Source organism: Schistocerca piceifrons, chromosome 5, assembly GCF_021461385.2.
Source record: "Schistocerca piceifrons isolate TAMUIC-IGC-003096 chromosome 5, iqSchPice1.1, whole genome shotgun sequence".
NCBI lineage: Eukaryota > Metazoa > Arthropoda > Insecta > Orthoptera > Acrididae > Schistocerca > Schistocerca piceifrons.
Window position 1 is genome coordinate 313,987,252 of NC_060142.1, and position 19,792 is coordinate 314,007,043.

Genomic DNA, 19,792 nt, shown 5'->3' on the forward strand with positions numbered 1-19,792 from the left:
GCTCCCTTCAGTGTCCTTGCCAACTGCCACAATACAGCCCCAGAGCCAGACTGTATCTACAATCAAATGATAAGCACCTACTGGTGGACTGTCAACATCATATCCTTGTCATCTTTAACTGCATCTGGAGGGAGAGCGAGTTCCCATCGCAGTGATGAGAAAGCGCCATTGGCCCAGTACTAAACCAGGTAAGCACCCTCTAGAGCTGGACAAGTTATCACCCAATAAGTCTCACCAATGTTTTTTGTAAGTTGCTTGAATGAATGGTGAGCTGGTAGCCGTGTTGACTTCTTGAGTCTTGGAGTCTTCTGGCTCTGTCTCAGGGTGGTTTTCACCAAGATCATTCCACTACTGATAATCTGGCTTACCTGGAGTCTGCCTTCTGAACAACTTTTGTCCAACGTCGACACCTTATAGCTGTATTTTTGAACCTGCAAAAGGTTTATGACACCACATGCGAACATACCACGTGCTACATTACATGAGTGGGGTCTCCAAGGTCTGCTCCTGATTTTCATCCAGAACTTCCTGTTTCACTGTACATTCCGGGTTAGAGTTGATGCTTCCCACAGTACCCCCAAATCCAAGTGAACAGGTTTCCTCAGGGCTCTGCCTGGAGTGTCCCTCACTTTCTAGTAGCCATCAATGGTCTAGCAGCAGCTGTGGGTTTCTCAGTATCACCCTCCTTGTATGCTGACGACTTTCGTCTATACTGTTCTGCCTTTAGTGTAGGTGTCGATGAATGTCGGATGCAGGGTGCCACATGAAAGGCGCAGGCATGGACCCTCACCCTTGGCTTTCAATTTTCTGCTGCCAAGACTCACATTGTGCACTTCTTTTGATATTGTACCATTCACCCACAACCAGAACTTTATCTCAATGACCAACTACACAGTGTAGTGGAGACTAATCGCTTTTTAGGACTGGTCTTTGATTCTCGGTCGACATGGATTTCCCATTTTCACCAGCTTTAGGGCAAGTGCAGGCTGCACCTTAATACACTACACTGCCTGAGTTACACCAGCTGGGGTGCACATCGCACTAGACTTCTGCAGTTTCATAAAGCCCCAATAGAATCCCACCTCAATTATCGGAGTCTGGCATACAGTTCAACATCCCCTCAGCATTGTAGATATTGGGTTCGACTTGCAACAGAAGCCTCTCTAACTAGCCCTGTGAACATTTTACTCGTGAAGCTGGGGTCCGTCCATTGTGAATCAAGTGCAAACAACAGCTTGTCAGTTATGCTATCCATGTTGGCAACTCCCCTAAGCACTCTAACTACATGTCTGCTCTTTCCAAAACCAGTAATCCAACTCCCGCAATGGTGGGCACTATCAGGATAACAGAAGCATAATTCATCCAGTCTTTCAACAATATAAAACAAAAATGACAGAACAGTGCAAAACACAGAAGAACTACTAAACCACATAAAAGACTTATATATTTCATATGCAGTTATGTTGGTCTCATTTGATGTGAAAAACATGTAGCCCACAATTCCAGTCAAAGAAGTAATCAAGATAATAGAACAAGACTTAGATACTTACAATTAGTTACCACAAAGTACATAACGGAGATAAGTACCCTGTCACACCTCATCACTGACTAAAATTACCTTAAATTCAGTTCTACTTATGAGAAGAAGGATTGCATATGGGATCTCCAATTTCAGAAAAATTTGCAAATATCTTCATCAACAAAATAGAAGAAATAATTTTCCAGAAAATAGTACCAGAAAAATTCAATATACTTTATTGGTGGGGTTACATGGATGACATCCTCTGCTTGGTAGATGAACCAGAAAATAAAATAGAACAACTACATGCAGAGATACACACATTACACAAAAACATAAGGTTGCTAGATATATCCATCTCAAAGAAAACAGGAAAAACACAACAACAGACACAAGATTACATCACTCATCTAAGCACCCACAGGCCCAAGAAGAATCTGCCTCAGATTTATGATCAACAGATTAAACACAATGCCAGCTGACAAACATAACTATAATAAGGAGCTGCATATAATTATTTAGATAGCAAATAATAATGGATACCAAGAATCCCTAGTAACAAAACTGAACAAAAAACCTAGAAAAACAGAAAAATAAGAATAAAAAACCACACAAATAATCCAGAGATCCATGCCTCTCTCTCTCTCTCTCTCTCTCTCTCTCTCTCTCTCTCTCTCTCTTTTTCTCTCTCACTGGAGAAGTCATGAGTGCTGCCTTTTCAGTGGTCCAGCAACTGTTTCGTCACTGATTTTCTAGTCTAATAATTGAAAATAATACACATTAATTGTACAAGTCTTCACTAGTGATGTTACTGCTGCACTAAATATTCGTTTGATTACATTCTTTAGCATGAGTACTACTTGTCCAAAATCATAACAAGCCTCTGATTTCACTTTTTCAAATTACGATATGTTTCTGTTTCAGAAATCTGCCTGATTGGTACAAAAGTGCATTGTTTAATGAACTATATTATGTATCAGATGGAGGATCTGTCTGGTTGGACATGGATTTTACAGACAGCAAGTACCCAAAAGATCCTAGGTAAGCTTTAGCTAGTCATTCAGTTATACAGTAAAATCTGTTCTCATAGAATGTTACTTTCTTCCTAAATTTGTGTGTCAGTTTAATGGTTATGTTTCATTGTAGTACCAATTAACTGCTGATTCCTTTAAGAATTGTACTTCCATGTGTAGAACAGCTTCAGATATCATTAATTTACAGATCAGTTAAGGTGTTAAATATTTGTCTTGAAACATGTAAGTGCAAAAAATTTTAGGAAAGGTTTGATATTGTGTGTTAATTTTGTTGAAAATCATTAAGTGCTCGCATTCTCAAATACCGGATGAGGGAAGTCCTTGTATTTCCTGGTGTGTCATTTGCAGTGCCTTGAGAGACACTCACGCTGTTTTTTACTGTAGTACTTGTGTTATTGTTTGAAACTTTTAACAGAAAAGAAATGAATAGATAATGATAGCATTTTAAATTTTTAAAGTAGGCCAGTAATCATGTGAAATATTGAAAATAGCATTTTTGTTGATTCTGTGCTGCAACTGGTACTGAGTTTTGTGTTCCGGATAGTGTTTTAGTAATATAAATACTTTATGTTTTTGATTTTATATGAAGTCTGGCCTATACCTGGAAAAGCAACTTCACTGTAGCTCAAAACTGTGTGCTGGATTGGAACTCAAAACTAGGCAGTCATCTCTCATGGGAAATAAATAGTCTTAATATTTGCATGATTCAGGGTTGTGTTGTAGCCTGCTCTCAACTTCATTGTGTCAGAAATGTAGAAAAGCTAAAATAACAGGTAGAATGGAAGATAAGGTTGCTGATCACATTCCTTATGAATGTTTTTTTTTTTACTTGTCTAGTAATTTTGGGTAACATCTGTGGTCAAAATATATTGTGCCAGGGAGGGGGGCTTTATTTAATGTACAGGGTTATCTCCTCTAAGTACTTAATGATGCACTACAGAAAATTGCAAAAGTTCTTTCACCATCAAAATAGCAATAACCATGTACTACCTAGAATTTCCAAGAATATAATGAAAATGTTTTGTTGGGAACATCATTAGTCATGGATCAAATAAACTTCATAAGGCAAATGGTATTAAACTCCATTTTGACAGTAACTGCAAGACACATGATATTAGAGTGAAATCATTAGCCCTTAAATTCAATTATTTCTTTCTGAAAATGTCCAGAAAAGAATGGACTTTCAAAAGAGGCTCCATTGTATTTACTTAAGGGGGTTCAGAATGGAGTTCTGCAAAAATCTCTTAAGAGATTATTGATATATACCATACAAAGAAATTGAAAATTCCCAGATATGTTCAAATAACTTAGGGGTGACGTTGTCAACCATCGCTGATATTTCGACAGGAGCACACCCTACCATTCTCAAGGCACAACTGCAAGGAGGAAGCAATGTGCAAGGGAATTTAATACATCGGTTCACGGAGGAGAAACAAGGAAGATACCACACACAGAACAAGTAACCACAAAGTCAACACACAACCAAAGATAACCAACATCAGAAATATCGATAGTGACTATTAATGAACAGGTGAGGTAGCACTAATTCTGTCCCTCTGGTTTTTGATGACAGATAGAGCCAGATTCCAAGCAGCATTTAAACAAAATCCACCATCTCTGTTTATAAGGTTGCTTGATAGTTTGATTTCAACAGCTTCCTTAATAACACTATCCCAATAGCTGTACGTGCAAGCCAAAATCTCCGTGTTGTTGTATTCCATAGGATGACCGGTGACAAGGCAATGTTCTGCAATAGCGGATTTGCTCGGCTGTTGTAAGCGTGTGTGACACTTATGTTCAATACACCAGTCTTCTACAGTCCTGATTGTCTGACCAATATATGACATGCCACAATTGCAGGGAATACGATAGACACCAGCCTTACGCAAACCAAGATCATCTTTTACAGATGCCAACAGGCCCTTAATCTTAGAAGGTGGTCGAAAAACACATTTGGCATCATATTTCCACAAAATACAGCCAATCCTGTTGGAAATGCTTCCTGCGTAAGGCAAAAAGGCCGTAGGCTTATGTGCCATTTCGTTGCTGTCTTCACTCACCTGTCGCACAGAATGCTGATACCACACAACACGTTTGATCTGCCTCTCACTATAACCATTCTGATGAAAGGTGACTTCGAGATGTGATAGCTCAGCTGCTAAACTTTCCGGGTCTGAGATAATGTGGGCCTTGTGAACCAAGGTATGAAGTACTACTTCATGCTGAGCTGGATGGTGACAACTATCAGCTTGCAGATACAAGTCCGTGTGAGTGAATATGCCCTCAACTGCCCAAAATTATTCTTCTTTTTTTCTTCACTTTATGGAATGGGCTTCAATCTTGTATTGTTGTCTTCCTAAGTTGTACTACATTTCTTCTACAGCTGTTTTATAAGTTAGTGGTAATTTGGGCAGTCATGTTTTGTACATATCCCATGTGAATTAACACAACATGCTGTGATATTTAATTACTCTGTATTCAGTTTAATGCATTGTGCATCCAGCTTTTATTACATTGTTTAATTAAATCTGCTTATTTAGTCACAGCAGTTGATTTACATTAAAAAACTTTGTTTCTGAACAGCAGAGACCTTGTGATTGTGCAGCCAACTGCTGCATACAGATATCATTAATACTGTATTATCACCTTGTGGCAGTTCTATGTCATTTTCACCATTTACACATCTTAAATGTGGTAGTAGGATCACTGTAAATAAACAATGAAAATTATTCTTATTTGATGTTGTGTGACTATAGAAGAATAGAAACTATTTAAATTGCTGTATTGTGTATATATTTACATCTTTATGACGTTGAATGATTAATTTGCAAGTGAGTTTTACTTTTTCCTTGGTTCATATCATTGAGAACCACTTTGGTTAGAATCTTGGATGTGAACCTAACATTAATCTTGAGCATTTATGCACAAGCTTTGTATCTTAGCTGAATATAACATAATTAGAGAGAGAGAGAGAAATCCACTCACCTTTTGGTGGCAAAATAAAATGCACATAAAAGCTGTGTCTCCCCAGAACTGCAGGTGAGGGGAGACTTGCTAGTCAGGATGAGAGGGAAAGACTGTTTGTTGGTGTCTGCAGTGGACAGGACTTAAAATGCTGAGAGCTGAAATGTGGAAGATAATGATAATAAGCAAGACAGAGATTACTGGAAAACACCATGCAAGAGTCAATAAGGGCGGGGAGCTAAGTGCCTTATACTTGATAGACATGCGGGACTGGATGAGTGGGAGGGGGGGGGGGGGGGGGGGGGGGGGGAGGGCTATACATGTTGGAAGATAAAGGAAAGCTGTGGCCATATAAATTAATTTAAATTTAGGCCATGTGGATGGTGAGGTCAGAGCACATTTTTTAATCCCAGTTCCCACCTGCAGAGGTTTGAGAAACTGGTGTCAGTAGAGAGCATGTGGTGCAGTATGCAGCACGGTTATGACTATCAAGTTGTAGGGTGTGATCTGTGACAGAATATTGTGTATTGCCAGTACACATGTTCTGTATATGCCCGTTCATCCTAACTGATAACTTGCTGGTGGTCATACCATAGAAGGCTGTACAGTATTTACATAACAGCTCATACATGATGTGTTGTTGCACAGGTGTGTCTCCCTTTAATGATATGTGTTTCGCCAATTGCAGGGTCTGGTGTAGGTGGTGCTTGAAAAGTGCATGGGGGAAGTCTTACAGCATGGATGGTCACAGGGGTAGATGCCATAGGATAGGCAAATGGATGCAGAAGGAGCATAGGATCTATTGTCGTGATTAGCAGGGGGAGGAGAACCACAGAAAGCGATTTTAGTTATGGTGGTGAAAAAGTGAGGCAGAATGGACCTCATTTCAAGGCACGGTTTTATTAAGTCACAGTCTTGTTGAAGTAGCTGATAAATACATTCAATAATGACCCAGGCTATCTGCTATAGAAACTGGCCTGATCACCATGGAATGGTCCAATCCGATATGTCACAACCCACCCCGGAAATTTTTTATTAGAGACAAATACAGGAAAAGAAATGCACTGTCAAAATTTTAGATGCTAAGACACAGCGCAAGTATTTTTTAAAAATCACACGAAGAACTGTTTATGATTGATGCGCCCACCCTACTGCCGCCAATACCAGCTCTGTAACTCTGTAACGGGCAAACCATATGCTAGCAAAGGGATAGCAACTTATGATATGATACATTTCGTGTACCAGCTGTTATGTAAACACTGTTCGGCATTCTACACTGGTATGTCTACCACCAAGTTGTTATTTAGGATCAATGGGCATAGGCGGAGAGAGTATACTGGCAACATAAAATATCCTGTTGCAGAGGATGCTCTACATGACAGATGGACCAAGTTGCCTGTTTCACCACACATGCTATTTGTATTCATTCTCCTGAAACCAATATCTCAGAACTTAGGAGGAGGGAACTGGCCTTACGTGTTCTTGGTCCTCACTGCTCACATGACCTAAATTTACATTGATTTCTGTGGTCTCAGCATTTCTTCTTAGTAACTATAACTTTTTGTCATTGCCGTTTATTTTTCTACATCATCCCCCCCCCCCCCCCCCCCCCCGCCCATTATTGCCCCCCCCTCTCTCTCTCTCTCTCTCTCTCTCTCTCTCTGCCATGTTTGATGCACTTACAAAGGGGAATGGTCCAATCCAACATGTCACAACCCACCCTGAAATTTTTTATTTGTGACAAATACAATAAAAGAAATGCACTGTCAAAATTTTAGCTGCTAAGACACACTGCAAGTATTTTTTTAAAATGACACAAGGAACTGCTCATGGCAGCATTTCATGCAGCACTTCCTGCCTGGTGCATGATTAGCCATGACAGATTATGTAGTGCCGATATCTGGAGTGACACAAGTGAATTTGAAGCATCTAAACCATACAAAAAATGTCACATACCATTAATGTGTTGAATAAGAGGCGGTTTGTATTGACAGCCAAACTGACTGGTCAATGCAGTGTTTGATGTTACACTACAGGCAACTTCCATTAACCATGACTTCAATTGAAATGTAATATTTGTTACATGTACAACATTTTATAGTAGTTCCTGCTTGTGATAATTTTTCTGTAATGCATATTTTAGTAATTTTTCCCTAATACATATTTTAGTAATAATGAAACAATTCCTTGTTTATTCTCCATAGTTGTCACAATAAAGTGAAGTCTCATTTGATGATGAAAACATAAATTTTCCTTACACAAGGCACACTTGACAAAAGAAAAATTAATGCTTTCAGGCATGTCATGGTAGTTATGTGTTTTATTTAGACAGAATTTCCCTAGAGTAAGAATGTATACCAAGCATACTTCAAATAACTCGTAAGATGTGCCAAAGCAAACTTACATTGCACAAATGACTGATAGTTAAGAATACTGTTCTCCTGATAAATCTCAAATTACATGGAGCTATCAGAAATTATATTATCCAACAATTTTCATAGAATACATGCTACAGTCAAAAAAATCTTTATTGAGAATGATGTTGGTTGTTCGGGAGGAATGTGAGTTATATCAATAGTCTTTTCATCCTCATTCTGAAAGATTCTGCTATCATTATGTCCAGGCCAAAAGTCCAACAAGAACAGTGGATTACTTTCTACAACTGGTTAGAAACCATTTTGAATGTAATTTTAAAAATTATGCTTTCTTGTTTTTCCAGTTTGTGGTAGGTAGGTTATAATATATTTGATAGTAAACATCCCTTTTTTTTTAAATTTTTGGTCATAATATACCATGAGATCCCAGAAGACAGATGAAAACCTGCAGAAACAGTAATCCACTCATACTTATCACTGTCCTTGTATGTGGATGTGCGCAACAGACTCTTGTCTTTTTTCGCCTCAGAATGATAAAGTGGGGTTTGCTCTGTATGTTCAGCATTAGACACAGCAGATGCAGGGATAGCAGCAACCCTCTTCATCATGTTAGCTATGATTTATGGCATCTCTTCTACACTTTTACAGGAAGTAAACTCCACTGTTTCATGACTCTGTGTACTGTATGATTTCTTGAATTTGCACAACCAAGCTGAAGACGACTTGGAATTGGCAATGTTCATCTTATTGTGATTTGGAGGGTCCAGTCTCATAGATCTCCATTGGTAACGGTGCATTGTCTCCTATGAGCAGCTCTACACGGCTTGTGTCACAAGAAATCTCTTCTAAAGAACTGTTGTTCATGTTGTTTGTTTCAGTTTAGGAGTTTATGTTGGTTGTTAACGGCAGGCAATGGGACTTTGTGACCACCTGTTCAGTAAATCTTCCAGATAATTTTTCTTTCACAGTTTTGTGAGTTACATGTTGGTGCATATTTATTACTTCTTGTAAGTCTGCCTTCCATTTATACAGTTCATGGTCAGCTTTTATGAAGCAATACCGGGTTTGCACACTGCTTAACATTAAGTGTTAAACACAATGAATATTAATTCAGTTTTATCTCATTGCAAATACTTTCACTACCGCATGTCCGATTGTGCTGAGTTATGTTATCTGTTTATCAATATGCCATCAGCAAAGGCTGTGCACCTGCCATATTGCGCATGCACTGTTTGGTATAACTCTGGCGGGATGTACAATTCTGCAGCTGCCTGAAGAGGAAAAGAATTTGGTAAGGTGCAACAGTTTGTAAAAAAATGTTTACAGTGCGTCTTATCAGCCGAGGTTTTGATAGGGTCTTTCTTTCAACGTATTCTTCCAGTATAAAATATTTCAGTGCATGTTTCGAATGTCAGATTGGACAATTATATTGTTAGCTTTCTGCTCGTATTGACTCATATATGGTGCTTTTTCAGTGATCTGTGCATTGCTTATTACTCTGTCTTCCATCAGATTAAAGCTCTCAGGTTTTCAAATCTCATCTGTTACACACATCAGCAGTCTGTCTTTCCTTCTCATTCCAGCCAATAAGTCTTCCCTGACTTGGTGTTTTGGGTGACTTTTCGATAACTCTATCTGTATTTCCTCCTGCTGCCATTTGGTGAGAAGATTTTTCATCTATCCAATTATATTATATTTCCCAACATCAATTATTTTTGTTGATATAATTTGCATTAAGTTTTAGTAACATCTCCCACATGCAGTACAATTATTTATGAATCAGGCAGTTTGACTGGTGAACTACTATTAAAATCAATACATACACTTTGAAAAGTGTTCTGAGGTTTCCCTTTCTGACTGAAATTTACATTTATTAAACCTTCTGTGTTTAGTGGTCTTTGTGCATTGCTGTTTTCAGTCACTTCATGTTATTTGGTGTCATGATTTCAGTTTTATGTCAAGCTTGCTTACTAACAAGAGTTAAAAACTTTATTAATTTTCTGTACCAATCTTGTATTTTATTAGGAAAGAATATGGTCAGTTTGCATATTTGGAGGGACATGAATATCGAATGTATAATACCTATGATGTTCATTTTTATGCCTCATTTGCACTGGCTAAATTGTGGCCAAAACTGCAGGAGACTATTCAGTACAACATGCTGGATGCTATTGAAAATGAGATAGATACAGTGCGCACTCACTTGTTTGATGGACATTCCAGTAAAAGAAAAGTAAAAGATACAGTTCCACATGATATTGGTGATCCAGGTCAGTAAACTGTTAGATGTATCACAATTTTGAAATCAGCTGCTTAAACTGATCTTTACACAATACGCACATACATATATACTAGGACCTTTTTTTTATGGTGTCCCTTATTTTTACAGGAAAAAGTACTGATCGAAACTAGAAAAAGATCCTCTGAACATGTGTCCAGAAGCCTACTCTCCATGAGATATGGGCCAATCTGATCTGTGATAGTTGTCTGTCTGTTGAGGTTATTGAGGGTACTTGATATGGTTACCACTTACTCTTGCTCATCTGTCAGCCTCCCTCCTCAAAGAATCATGAAGTCATGGGAACACATCTGGCTGCCTTTGTAGTTCATCAGAGGTGTGGGTCACGTGCTCTTGTAATGTGTGCACATGGCAGTACTCATTCCTCTGTATCTGGCACGCAATATGTGGGAGATTTGCTGTGATCCTTTGTGCATGTTGTGAATGATTCCATGTCTGCATGTCACTGGAACAATCTACAAAACTTTTTGTCCCCAGATGTAGTGTAGTGTTGATGGTGTGGTTTTGTGTACATAACACATACCTGTCAGTCAATGCTGTTGCCCATTTTCCACAAGGAGTAATAGAACTCCATTTCATGGTTTCGTTGTTCACACTTATTATTCTTGTTCTAATGCTAGCACAACATCAGAATGTGACAAACAGAATAGCTGATTTAGCAGAAAGCTGTAAGTGGTGTGTCAAACAGCTGCGTCAGTGCCATAGCAATAAACATATACAAACACAACTGATAAGTTATGAGCAATGAACATCAGCAGGAAGGCAGCGTACATCACTGAGCACTGACCATTCTCGAGACATGTGAAGTTGCCCAAATTGCATGAAGCATTTGTTTCCTGATGTATGCTTGTACCACTACTTTTTGACCAGTACTGTTTACTGTACTAATATGGGACACTTTTTTTAAACATCCTGTATTTTTGTGTGAGGACACAGATCAAACACTAATAGTTATTTACTTTTCTTGGTACATCATTATTTTATTTCAAAGAAATTGTGTCTTAAATTAGGAAAATAATGTGTATGAATGAAGCATGGTGTGATGATCTGCCAAATTCATTCTGAATACTGACATTTATAAAAACCACCTTCTAATGTCTGTTACTTTTCTTCTTTATGTAATTATTATTATTTTGCTGTGCAGCATTGGAACAAACCACTGAGGCTTTCTTAATTATTGACTTCATCACCTTGAGGATCAGAACATGCTGACAAAGAATTTTTGAATAACAGAAATTCCTGCATAGCAACCACACACAAAATATGAGGAAAGTCAAGCACTCATTCTTAGCTGATGTATGTGGGGCACATAGACAGTTAAGTAATTAGAGGTATAAAGTTCTTTCAAGTTTGTGCTCTTACTCTGGTGTTGAGTGTGTCCAGACACACACACACACACACACACACACACACACACACACACACACACACACACACACATGAGGAGTAAAGGAGCTAGGAAGGGGTAAGATGTATGGATTAGAGGAAGAGAGGGAGGGTGAGAGAGAGAGAGAGAGAGAGAGAGAGAGAGAGAGAGAGAGAGAGAGAGAGATGAGAGGGGGGAGGGAGAGAAGGAGAGAAGGAGGGGGGAGCAAATGGAGAGAGAGAGAAGGGGAGGAGGGGAAGAGGACTGTGAAGAAAAAAATAAGTTAATGGTTTGGAAAATGACAGGAGGGAGATGTGAGGGTGTTGGTGCTCATATATAAGTTTCTGGTTGAGGGGTTTGTGAGGACAGAAAATATGTTAGATGATGAGTTAAAATTCCTATCTACATATTTCAGAGAGCTCATATTCGGGGGATGGGGACGGGGAGGGTGACAGATCAGATGGCACACAGGTATTCAAGCAGCTATTGAAGTTGATGTTGAGGTGTGCAGGATGTTTAGCAACTGCATGATTTGAGTTAGTTGCTGTTTAGATAATACAGTAATTTAAACACAGCTGGTGTATAATATGGCTTTTTCATATTTAGTCTGTATTTTATTGGATAGGAAATGCCTGTGACAGGGTCACAGTAGGTGGTCATGGATTAGTATATAGGATGGATCTTTGCAGCCTTCATGAAATCTCAACGACATCCTTCTCCAGGGCTTTGACACACAAAAATTAACTTACGATCAGTTCACAGCACTCCAGATGAGGACACTTCTGTTGTTGGATTAGGTATTGTGGTACTCGCTCACTTCCAACTCACCTTAAAAGAAGGTCTTTGAGCAAGGTCTGGAGATAGATGCACAATCATTTCTAAAATTTATTGAGAATGCACAGTTGCTGTGCATAAGCTTAAATTTTCATGGGAATTTCTTTCACATGAATGTTCATTGAACTGAAAAAAGACTGTACATTAATCTTTGACAAGCATGTGTAGAAGAATGGGATTAACCACCTTAACTTGAAAATCGTCTGTTATGTAATGGTTGTACATTGCACCGAGTAGTGTGCAATTGGCTCTGTTACCAATTCGAGTGCTCCAGGAGCAAAAACTGCTTTTCGAGGATTGGGCACAGTTATGTTTCAACTAAGGACATCCATGAGTATTATAACATAAGATGTCAGACATCACAGTGATTCCATTGGTGCCTTAAAACTGGATGAGTACACCTGACCTGCAATATAAAACCCATTATTGTACCCTGGCCAAGCACACTTCCTAACATACTGCAGCTGTTCCATGTTACCATATAGAAATTCCAAATAAAGTATTCAATGCCAAAGCAGGAAAAGTGATCAAGGTAACATTCTATGGAGGTGAGGTTGCACATGTGAAAGTTCTCATTAGATGGCAGTTGTCTGGAATCATATTGATATTATCACTGATGACTTCATCATGTGTGATGTTTGATGTTTATCATGTGTGTATTCTGAGATACAGAGGCAACTGTGCTGATGATGACTAACGCAAAATATGTCCAGCCATCACACACATTATTATGAGGATGATTATCAGTGATAAAATCCAATCTTCTGAATTTGTCACTTTACCAAAATACTATCATAATATATTCATGAAACAATACTTTACCTGCATTATATTGATGGAAAGTCTGGGTTATGTGTTTCCTTCACAATGAGGTGTCCAAGGGCTCTGTACTACTTTCAGTTGTTGTGAAATCTGAGCTAATTAACTCATTCGTAAAACACCATTTAACCTAACTGATAAAGCTGATTGGTCCAATCAGTGAAACAAGTGGAAGTACATTAAACAAATCTAATTATAATTTCCAAACCTTGTAAAAGGGACTGCAACAACATTCAGTTGTTAGTTGTTGATACACCAAGTATAACTGATAGAAATTTTAAATAAAAACAGTCTTGATGAAGACTGTTGTTGTTGTTGTTGTGGTCTTCAGTCCTGAGACTGGTTTGATGCAGCTCTCCATGCTAGTCTATCCTGTGCAAGCTTCTTCATCTCCCAGTACCTACTGCAACCTACATCCTTCTGAATCTGCTTGGTGTATTCATCTCGTGGTCTCCCTCTACGTTTTACCCTCCATGCTGCCCTCCAATACTAAATTGGTGATCCCTTGATGCCTCAGAACATGTCCTACCAACCGATCCCTTCTTCTAGTCAAGTTGTGCCACAAGCTCCTCTGCTCCCCAATTCTATTCAACACCTCCTCATTAGTTATGTGATCTACCCATCTAACCTTCAGCATTCTTCTGTAGCACCACATTCCGAAAGCTTCTATTCTCTTTTTGTCTAAACTATTTATCGTCCATGTTTCACTTCCATACATGGCTACACTCCATACAAATACTTTCAGAAACGACTTCCTGACACTTAAATCTATACTCGATGTTAACAAATCTCTCTTCTTCAGAAACGATTTCCTTGCCATTGCCAGTCTACATTTTATATCCTCTCTACTTTGACCGTCATCAGTTATTTTGCTCCCCAAATAGCAAAACTCCTTTACTACTTTAAGTGTCTCATTTCCTAATCTAATACCCTCACCATCACCCGACTTAATTTGACTACACTCCATTATCCTCGTTTTGTCTTTGTTGATGTTCATCATATATCCTCCCTTCAAGACACTATCCATTCCGTTCAACTGCTCTTCCAAGTCCTTTGCCGACTCTGGCAGAATTACAATGTCATTGGCGAACCTCAAAGTTTTTATTTCTTCTCCATGTGTTTTAATACCTATTCCGAATTTTTCTTTTGTTTCCTTCACTGCTTGCTCAGTATACAGATTGAATAACATTGGGGAGAGGCTACAACCCTGTCTCACTCCCTTCCCAACCACTGCTTCTCTTTCATGCCCCTCAACTCTTATAACTGCCATTTGGTTTCTATACAAATTGTAAATAGTCTTTCACTCCCTATATTTTACCCCTGCCATCTCCAGAATTTGAAAGAGAGTATTCCAGTCAACATTGTCAAAAGCTTTCTCTAAGTCTACAAATGCTAGAAACGTAGATTTGCCTTTCCTTAACCTAGCTTCTAAGATAAGTCTTAAGGTCAGTATTGCCTCACGTGTTCCAATATTTCTACGGAATCCAAACTGATCTTCCCCAAGGTCGGGTTCTACTAGTTTTTCCATTCGTCTGTAAAGAATTCGCGTTAGTTTTTTGCAGCCGTGACTTGATGAAGGCTGTATTAATGAAAATCAGCATTGTTGTAAATCATTCTGTCAAATCTTAATATAAGTCTTTAAGGGAATGCAGAAGCTTTGTAATAATATCAGCAGTGGCAACGTAAGCATTTGCTTTCATCATGAAAATCTCTTAAAGCTCATGTGCTACTTCCAGAAAGTCACTTGAATGCCAGGATCAAGCGACTCCTTCACACCAGTTATGAAATTTCCATCTGAGACTCTCTTTACTTAATGCATTTTAACAGTTGTGAAGTAATTGGCTGTAATTTCTGAAAAATTCTCGCTGTCTTCATATTGGGCGTTGTAAGAACAGTCAGATTCTTCTGATATGAAGTTGATGCTTTCATCTGTTGAAGAATCTAGTTCTTTTGGAGCAAGTTTCTTCTTTTTAATCTTCTTTCATTCTCTGGCAGAGGCTTCTGCTTCAAGGCAGGCTTTCAAATGTAAACTTATAAAAATAAGAGATTAGCCTTTCTTTCAGCCATGACTATCTCTTTTTCGGGGAACACATTGAAGGAGTTGAAGCAAGGCTTCAGGAGGCACAGATAATTCAGCCTAGAATTCTTGCTTATGAAGACATGAAGGAATAAGGTTACCAGTAGAGGTATTCAAAGTTGAAGGAACTGGATCAGTAGGAGACACAGGAGAAAATGGATGAAGTGGATTTGGAACTGTATTAGGAACATTATTTTCTGAAACAAATTTTGTTCTTAAATGGCTCAACAGGCTGTTCTGTCACAGATGAGCTTCACCAAATGTTTTATTGTTATTGCCAATAGTATGATGTTAGATGATTTTTTTAAATTAAAAGATCTGTAAATTACAAAAGCAAATAATTATAATGTGGTTAACTGGACCAACCCATGTAACATAACTGCCTTGGTGTCCCATTAACCACTCATTTTTTATTTCTAAGTCTCTAAAACAACTGCTTCGCTGAGGTTAATCAAAAACAAAACAAACTGTTGTAAAAAGTAAACACAATTATTATGGTGTATTTGGCTTTTCCAAAACTCTACTTGAAGTAACAAACAATAAACAAAATTATTGGGGAAGAAAACTTCTTACCACAGGAGAAAAAACCTTCAAAACATTTTCTTGATACTTTTCAACTGTTTCTAGTAGCATAAGTTGTTAGGCCTGGGTAGTTTGTTGAGCCATTCATTACAGGACACAGGAAACAACTCCTTTTAGAATTTGAAAGCAAGCACCAGTTGACTTGATCTGTCTGGTTAATCTGAGTCCAGTGTCAGTATTTATGCCTGTGCCTGTGCGTAAGGTTAAGTGAGCACCTTCTTCCTTCCTTCCTTCTTTTTTTTTTTTTTTTTTTTTTTTTTTTTTTTCCCCCCTCATTAGATTCAGTGCTATTTATTGGCTGCTAATGTTAGTTTTGGAAGCCTAGAGCACAAAGATTGTCCATGAAGATATACCATGCAAGTGACCAAAAGGTCTTTTGGCAATCGCAAAGCTTTGATGCAAATGGCTACCCTTGAGTATCATAGAGGTGCTGAGAATGAAACAACACGATTGGAAAGCATGGATTTTTAAATTTTGGCATACGAAGGCCCTTTGACGAGATCCTGCATTGGAATACTGTGGTGTGTGTTGAAAAAGCCTCTCAAATCATTGAGTTGCTGTTTTCTTTTCAGATGTAGGAGCAAAGCTGCAGCCTGTCTATTTTCCTATGTGGTGTAGCTGTAGAGCTGCTGCATGGTGATGCTAAAATTCCCAAGTTCAGTTCCAACAAACTGACAATATCTATAATTTAATGTAAACAAGTTCTGGAAAATTTCTTGATTGTGATGTATTTTTGAATCTTTGAAGCTTTGTATAAGTAGCACTACTATCCATTCAGAGAGCAGTCTAGCTCTCTCTCTTTCTGTTTTTGTAGTATGCCTGCTTTCAGTGCTATAAATTGATTGTCAGTGATCCTGTTTTCTGTTATGTTACCTGATTTGGTCACCGCATGAGCATAGATAAAGACTGCCAGAATGGAAAATTGTGTTAGAGCTGGTGTCTAAAAGAAAGGAAAAAATGACCTATACATATTGAGTTACTGTGTATTCAATAGGAAGGAAAAAGAAAAAAAAAAGTGTGTGAAAATATAAGTTGTGTAGAAAAGGAAGGAGATTTCATCATTTAACAAAAGTGATAGGTAAATGATACAGCTACAGAATGCAAACACAGAAGCACCTAATAATATATAAATTAATAATGCAATGCAAGAGTTACATTGCTTGATAGGACAATAAGCAGTAGTTAAATGGATGAATAAAGAGCAGTGGGATGATGATAACTAGAGAGACAGGTGTTGTGAACTGAAGTGGCCATTAGTTCATGAATAAACAAGTTAAATACTCAGTGGCAGAATTAGAATCTTGTCCAAGAAATTATTAGGAGAGAATGAAATTAAAGGGATACAGAAATTGGAAGAAGAGTGGCAGAATGGGTGGCGGTAAGTAGCAAATATGAAAGACGTTGTTTATAAATGTTGTATATCGAGGTAGCTCTGGACTGTTGAAAGAGTAATGAAATGTAAGAACTTTTCTTGGATCTAACTGGATCCAAACTGGAAATGATAAAGGATGCAGATGAAATTTATGATTATGTGCCGATTTTAGAGTTTTTGGGACCTGTATGCTTGTTCCCCTATTGTTTCTTCTTCCTTTCCATGTTACTTTGGGTGTATTGTATACTTCTGTTGGTAATAAGTAAGCATCATGGGTAAGCAAGTTTTTGCTCAAGATGTGATTCAGCATCTGATAGATAAAGTTACTGAATAAGGACAACAAAGGTAGGAAAAGAGGGAACAGCCACATGCAGTGCAGCACCTTTCTTTGATACTGACACCACTTTGTTGGTCAATTCACTTGCTTGGAAATCAAGAGAATATGTCATTATGTTTTTTGATAATTTGGATACAGCTGCTAGTTTAAGAAATTGGGTTAATAACCAGTTTAATGGATATTCCAGAAACATAAGGGATCGATAGAGTTTTGTGGACCACATTCGCAAAATTGATGTCAATACATATAAACTCACTGAGGGTGATGTTGTGAATTAGACCCTATTACAGAAGCTGTACAGGGAGCACTTGATGAGTCTTTATGGGATATACAGCCAGAAATGTCACATAGAGTTTGTATGGAATTCCCAAAGACTCTGAATGAAACAGTGGAAATCGTGGTGGCACTAGCTGAAGTTGATGTGGTTACCAAACCACAAGAAAAGGAGGCAAATTTAACTCAGATTTCAAATGTTTTAGATGTGGCTATACAGGTCATATAAAGTGTAATTGTAGGGACAACATTATCAGGATGGAAATGTACAAACAAAAGTTTGCAAAGATAGCGAAGGTGGCCACAAGGCGGACCTTGTACCCCCCACTGTTAAATGGGGCAGTAGGTGGTGTGTCCAGTGTACAGTACTCACAGTAAGGGTTCATACAGGTCAGCTCTGGGTGGCTGACTTTTTTCTAACTAGTTATGTGAAAGGAAAGTTATGCGTATTTTTTTAATGTGGTGGCTCTCAAGTATATGTGGTAAGCAAGAACGTACTTGGTGTAGTAGAACTGAATCAGCCATGCTGGGAGTTAAGGGTTTAATTGGGGGTCATTTTAATTCGTTTGGTTCAACAGTGCTAGGATTATGACTGAGGGGAAGTCCCCCCCCCCATGGTTGTCAGTGGCTATGAAGTTGGTTTAGATATCATGGTTGCACATCATGTCAAAGTTGAGTTGGAAGGCCATTTAGTAGAACTGAATGAACCCCAATTTCATCTTGGTTTTATGGCTGGAAAACTATTACCATTGCAGTGATCATCCCTAGGCCAAGTAAAGATCTTCTTGCAAAACAAAGTGACGTTTTTCCAGACTGAGTGTTAACCACGTAGGATGTAAATGGTCAAAAACCTGGCATAAACAAATCGTATGCTCCTAGGTATCCTTGGAGAGCACAATATCATTTGAATAGACCATGTATTTCATTGGGATTGACCCTCACAATATACCATCTAACAGTCTGTGGAAAGCTGTTGGCATGTTTTTCAGTCCAAAAGGCAAGCGATGATATTGATAATGACAAGATGGAGTTAAGCACCTTGTTTCTGGAAAATCTTCAGGCACTATCTCCAGTTGATGGTACCCACTTCATAGGCCCACAGTTATGAAATAATGACACTGGCCCAGGTTACCTGAGAGCTCTGTTACATTAGACATAGGGTAGTCATCTGTATTTTTTTCTGGTTTAAATAATGGTAATCACAACAAAACCTATACGCATTACAGCCAACCGATAATTTATTTGGGATCATGATAAGAGTGCAGACTAAGGACTATTACTCTCTTCCATAATCCCATCTTTTGAAGCTGGCAGTGTAGGAAAAGATAGATTGTTACTTACCATAAAGATGAGACGTTAAGTTGCAGACAGGCAAAATTAAGACACTTATACATAAGCTGTCGGGCACAGTTTTTGTCAAAAAGGAAACACACACCTTTCATTCACACAAGCGACTGTGTGTGCCCACACACACACACACACACACACACACACACACACACACACACACACATCTGACTCCAACTCCGGTGGCTTGCTCTAGATTCTGAAAACTGTGTAAGGTTCTTCTAAAGTGATGTCATATATTGCTGGTTTATGAACTGAATTTACAGTGAAAACACTCAACTCAGCTGTTAGAGTTCCAGTATCTTCTGCTGTTGTTATTCCTGCAGAGAGAACCTGTATATTAGGCTTGACAAAAGTGCCGACGTATTGTCAATGTGGATGTGCAGCTGCAACCTACATGCCTCTAATCTTTGAGCAACAGTGTCATACGTCTTGAGACTCCTGAATGCAAAGCATTTCACATTCTTGACACTTTCACATCTGATTTAGTATCTCTTCCTTATGAGTACATAAATTCTCGATGTTTATAGACTGTATAGTGATCTTTGCCTATGAGAAGGCCCGTTGTAAGGCCTTTGTGGATATAATGGAGCT

General features: G+C 38.5%; 1 protein-coding gene across 1 annotated transcript in view; it reads left to right on the plus strand.

Annotated features, from left to right (window-relative positions):
• The window catches only part of LOC124798257 (non-lysosomal glucosylceramidase), a 257,460-nt gene that overhangs the window by 157,702 nt on the left and 79,966 nt on the right, over nucleotides 1-19,792 (plus strand). The window contains exons 10-11 of the mRNA XM_047261576.1: nucleotides 2,444-2,560; nucleotides 9,918-10,162. Coding sequence (XP_047117532.1) covers nucleotides 2,444-2,560; nucleotides 9,918-10,162 — 362 coding nt within the window. The remainder of the gene's footprint in view (nucleotides 1-2,443; nucleotides 2,561-9,917; nucleotides 10,163-19,792) is intronic.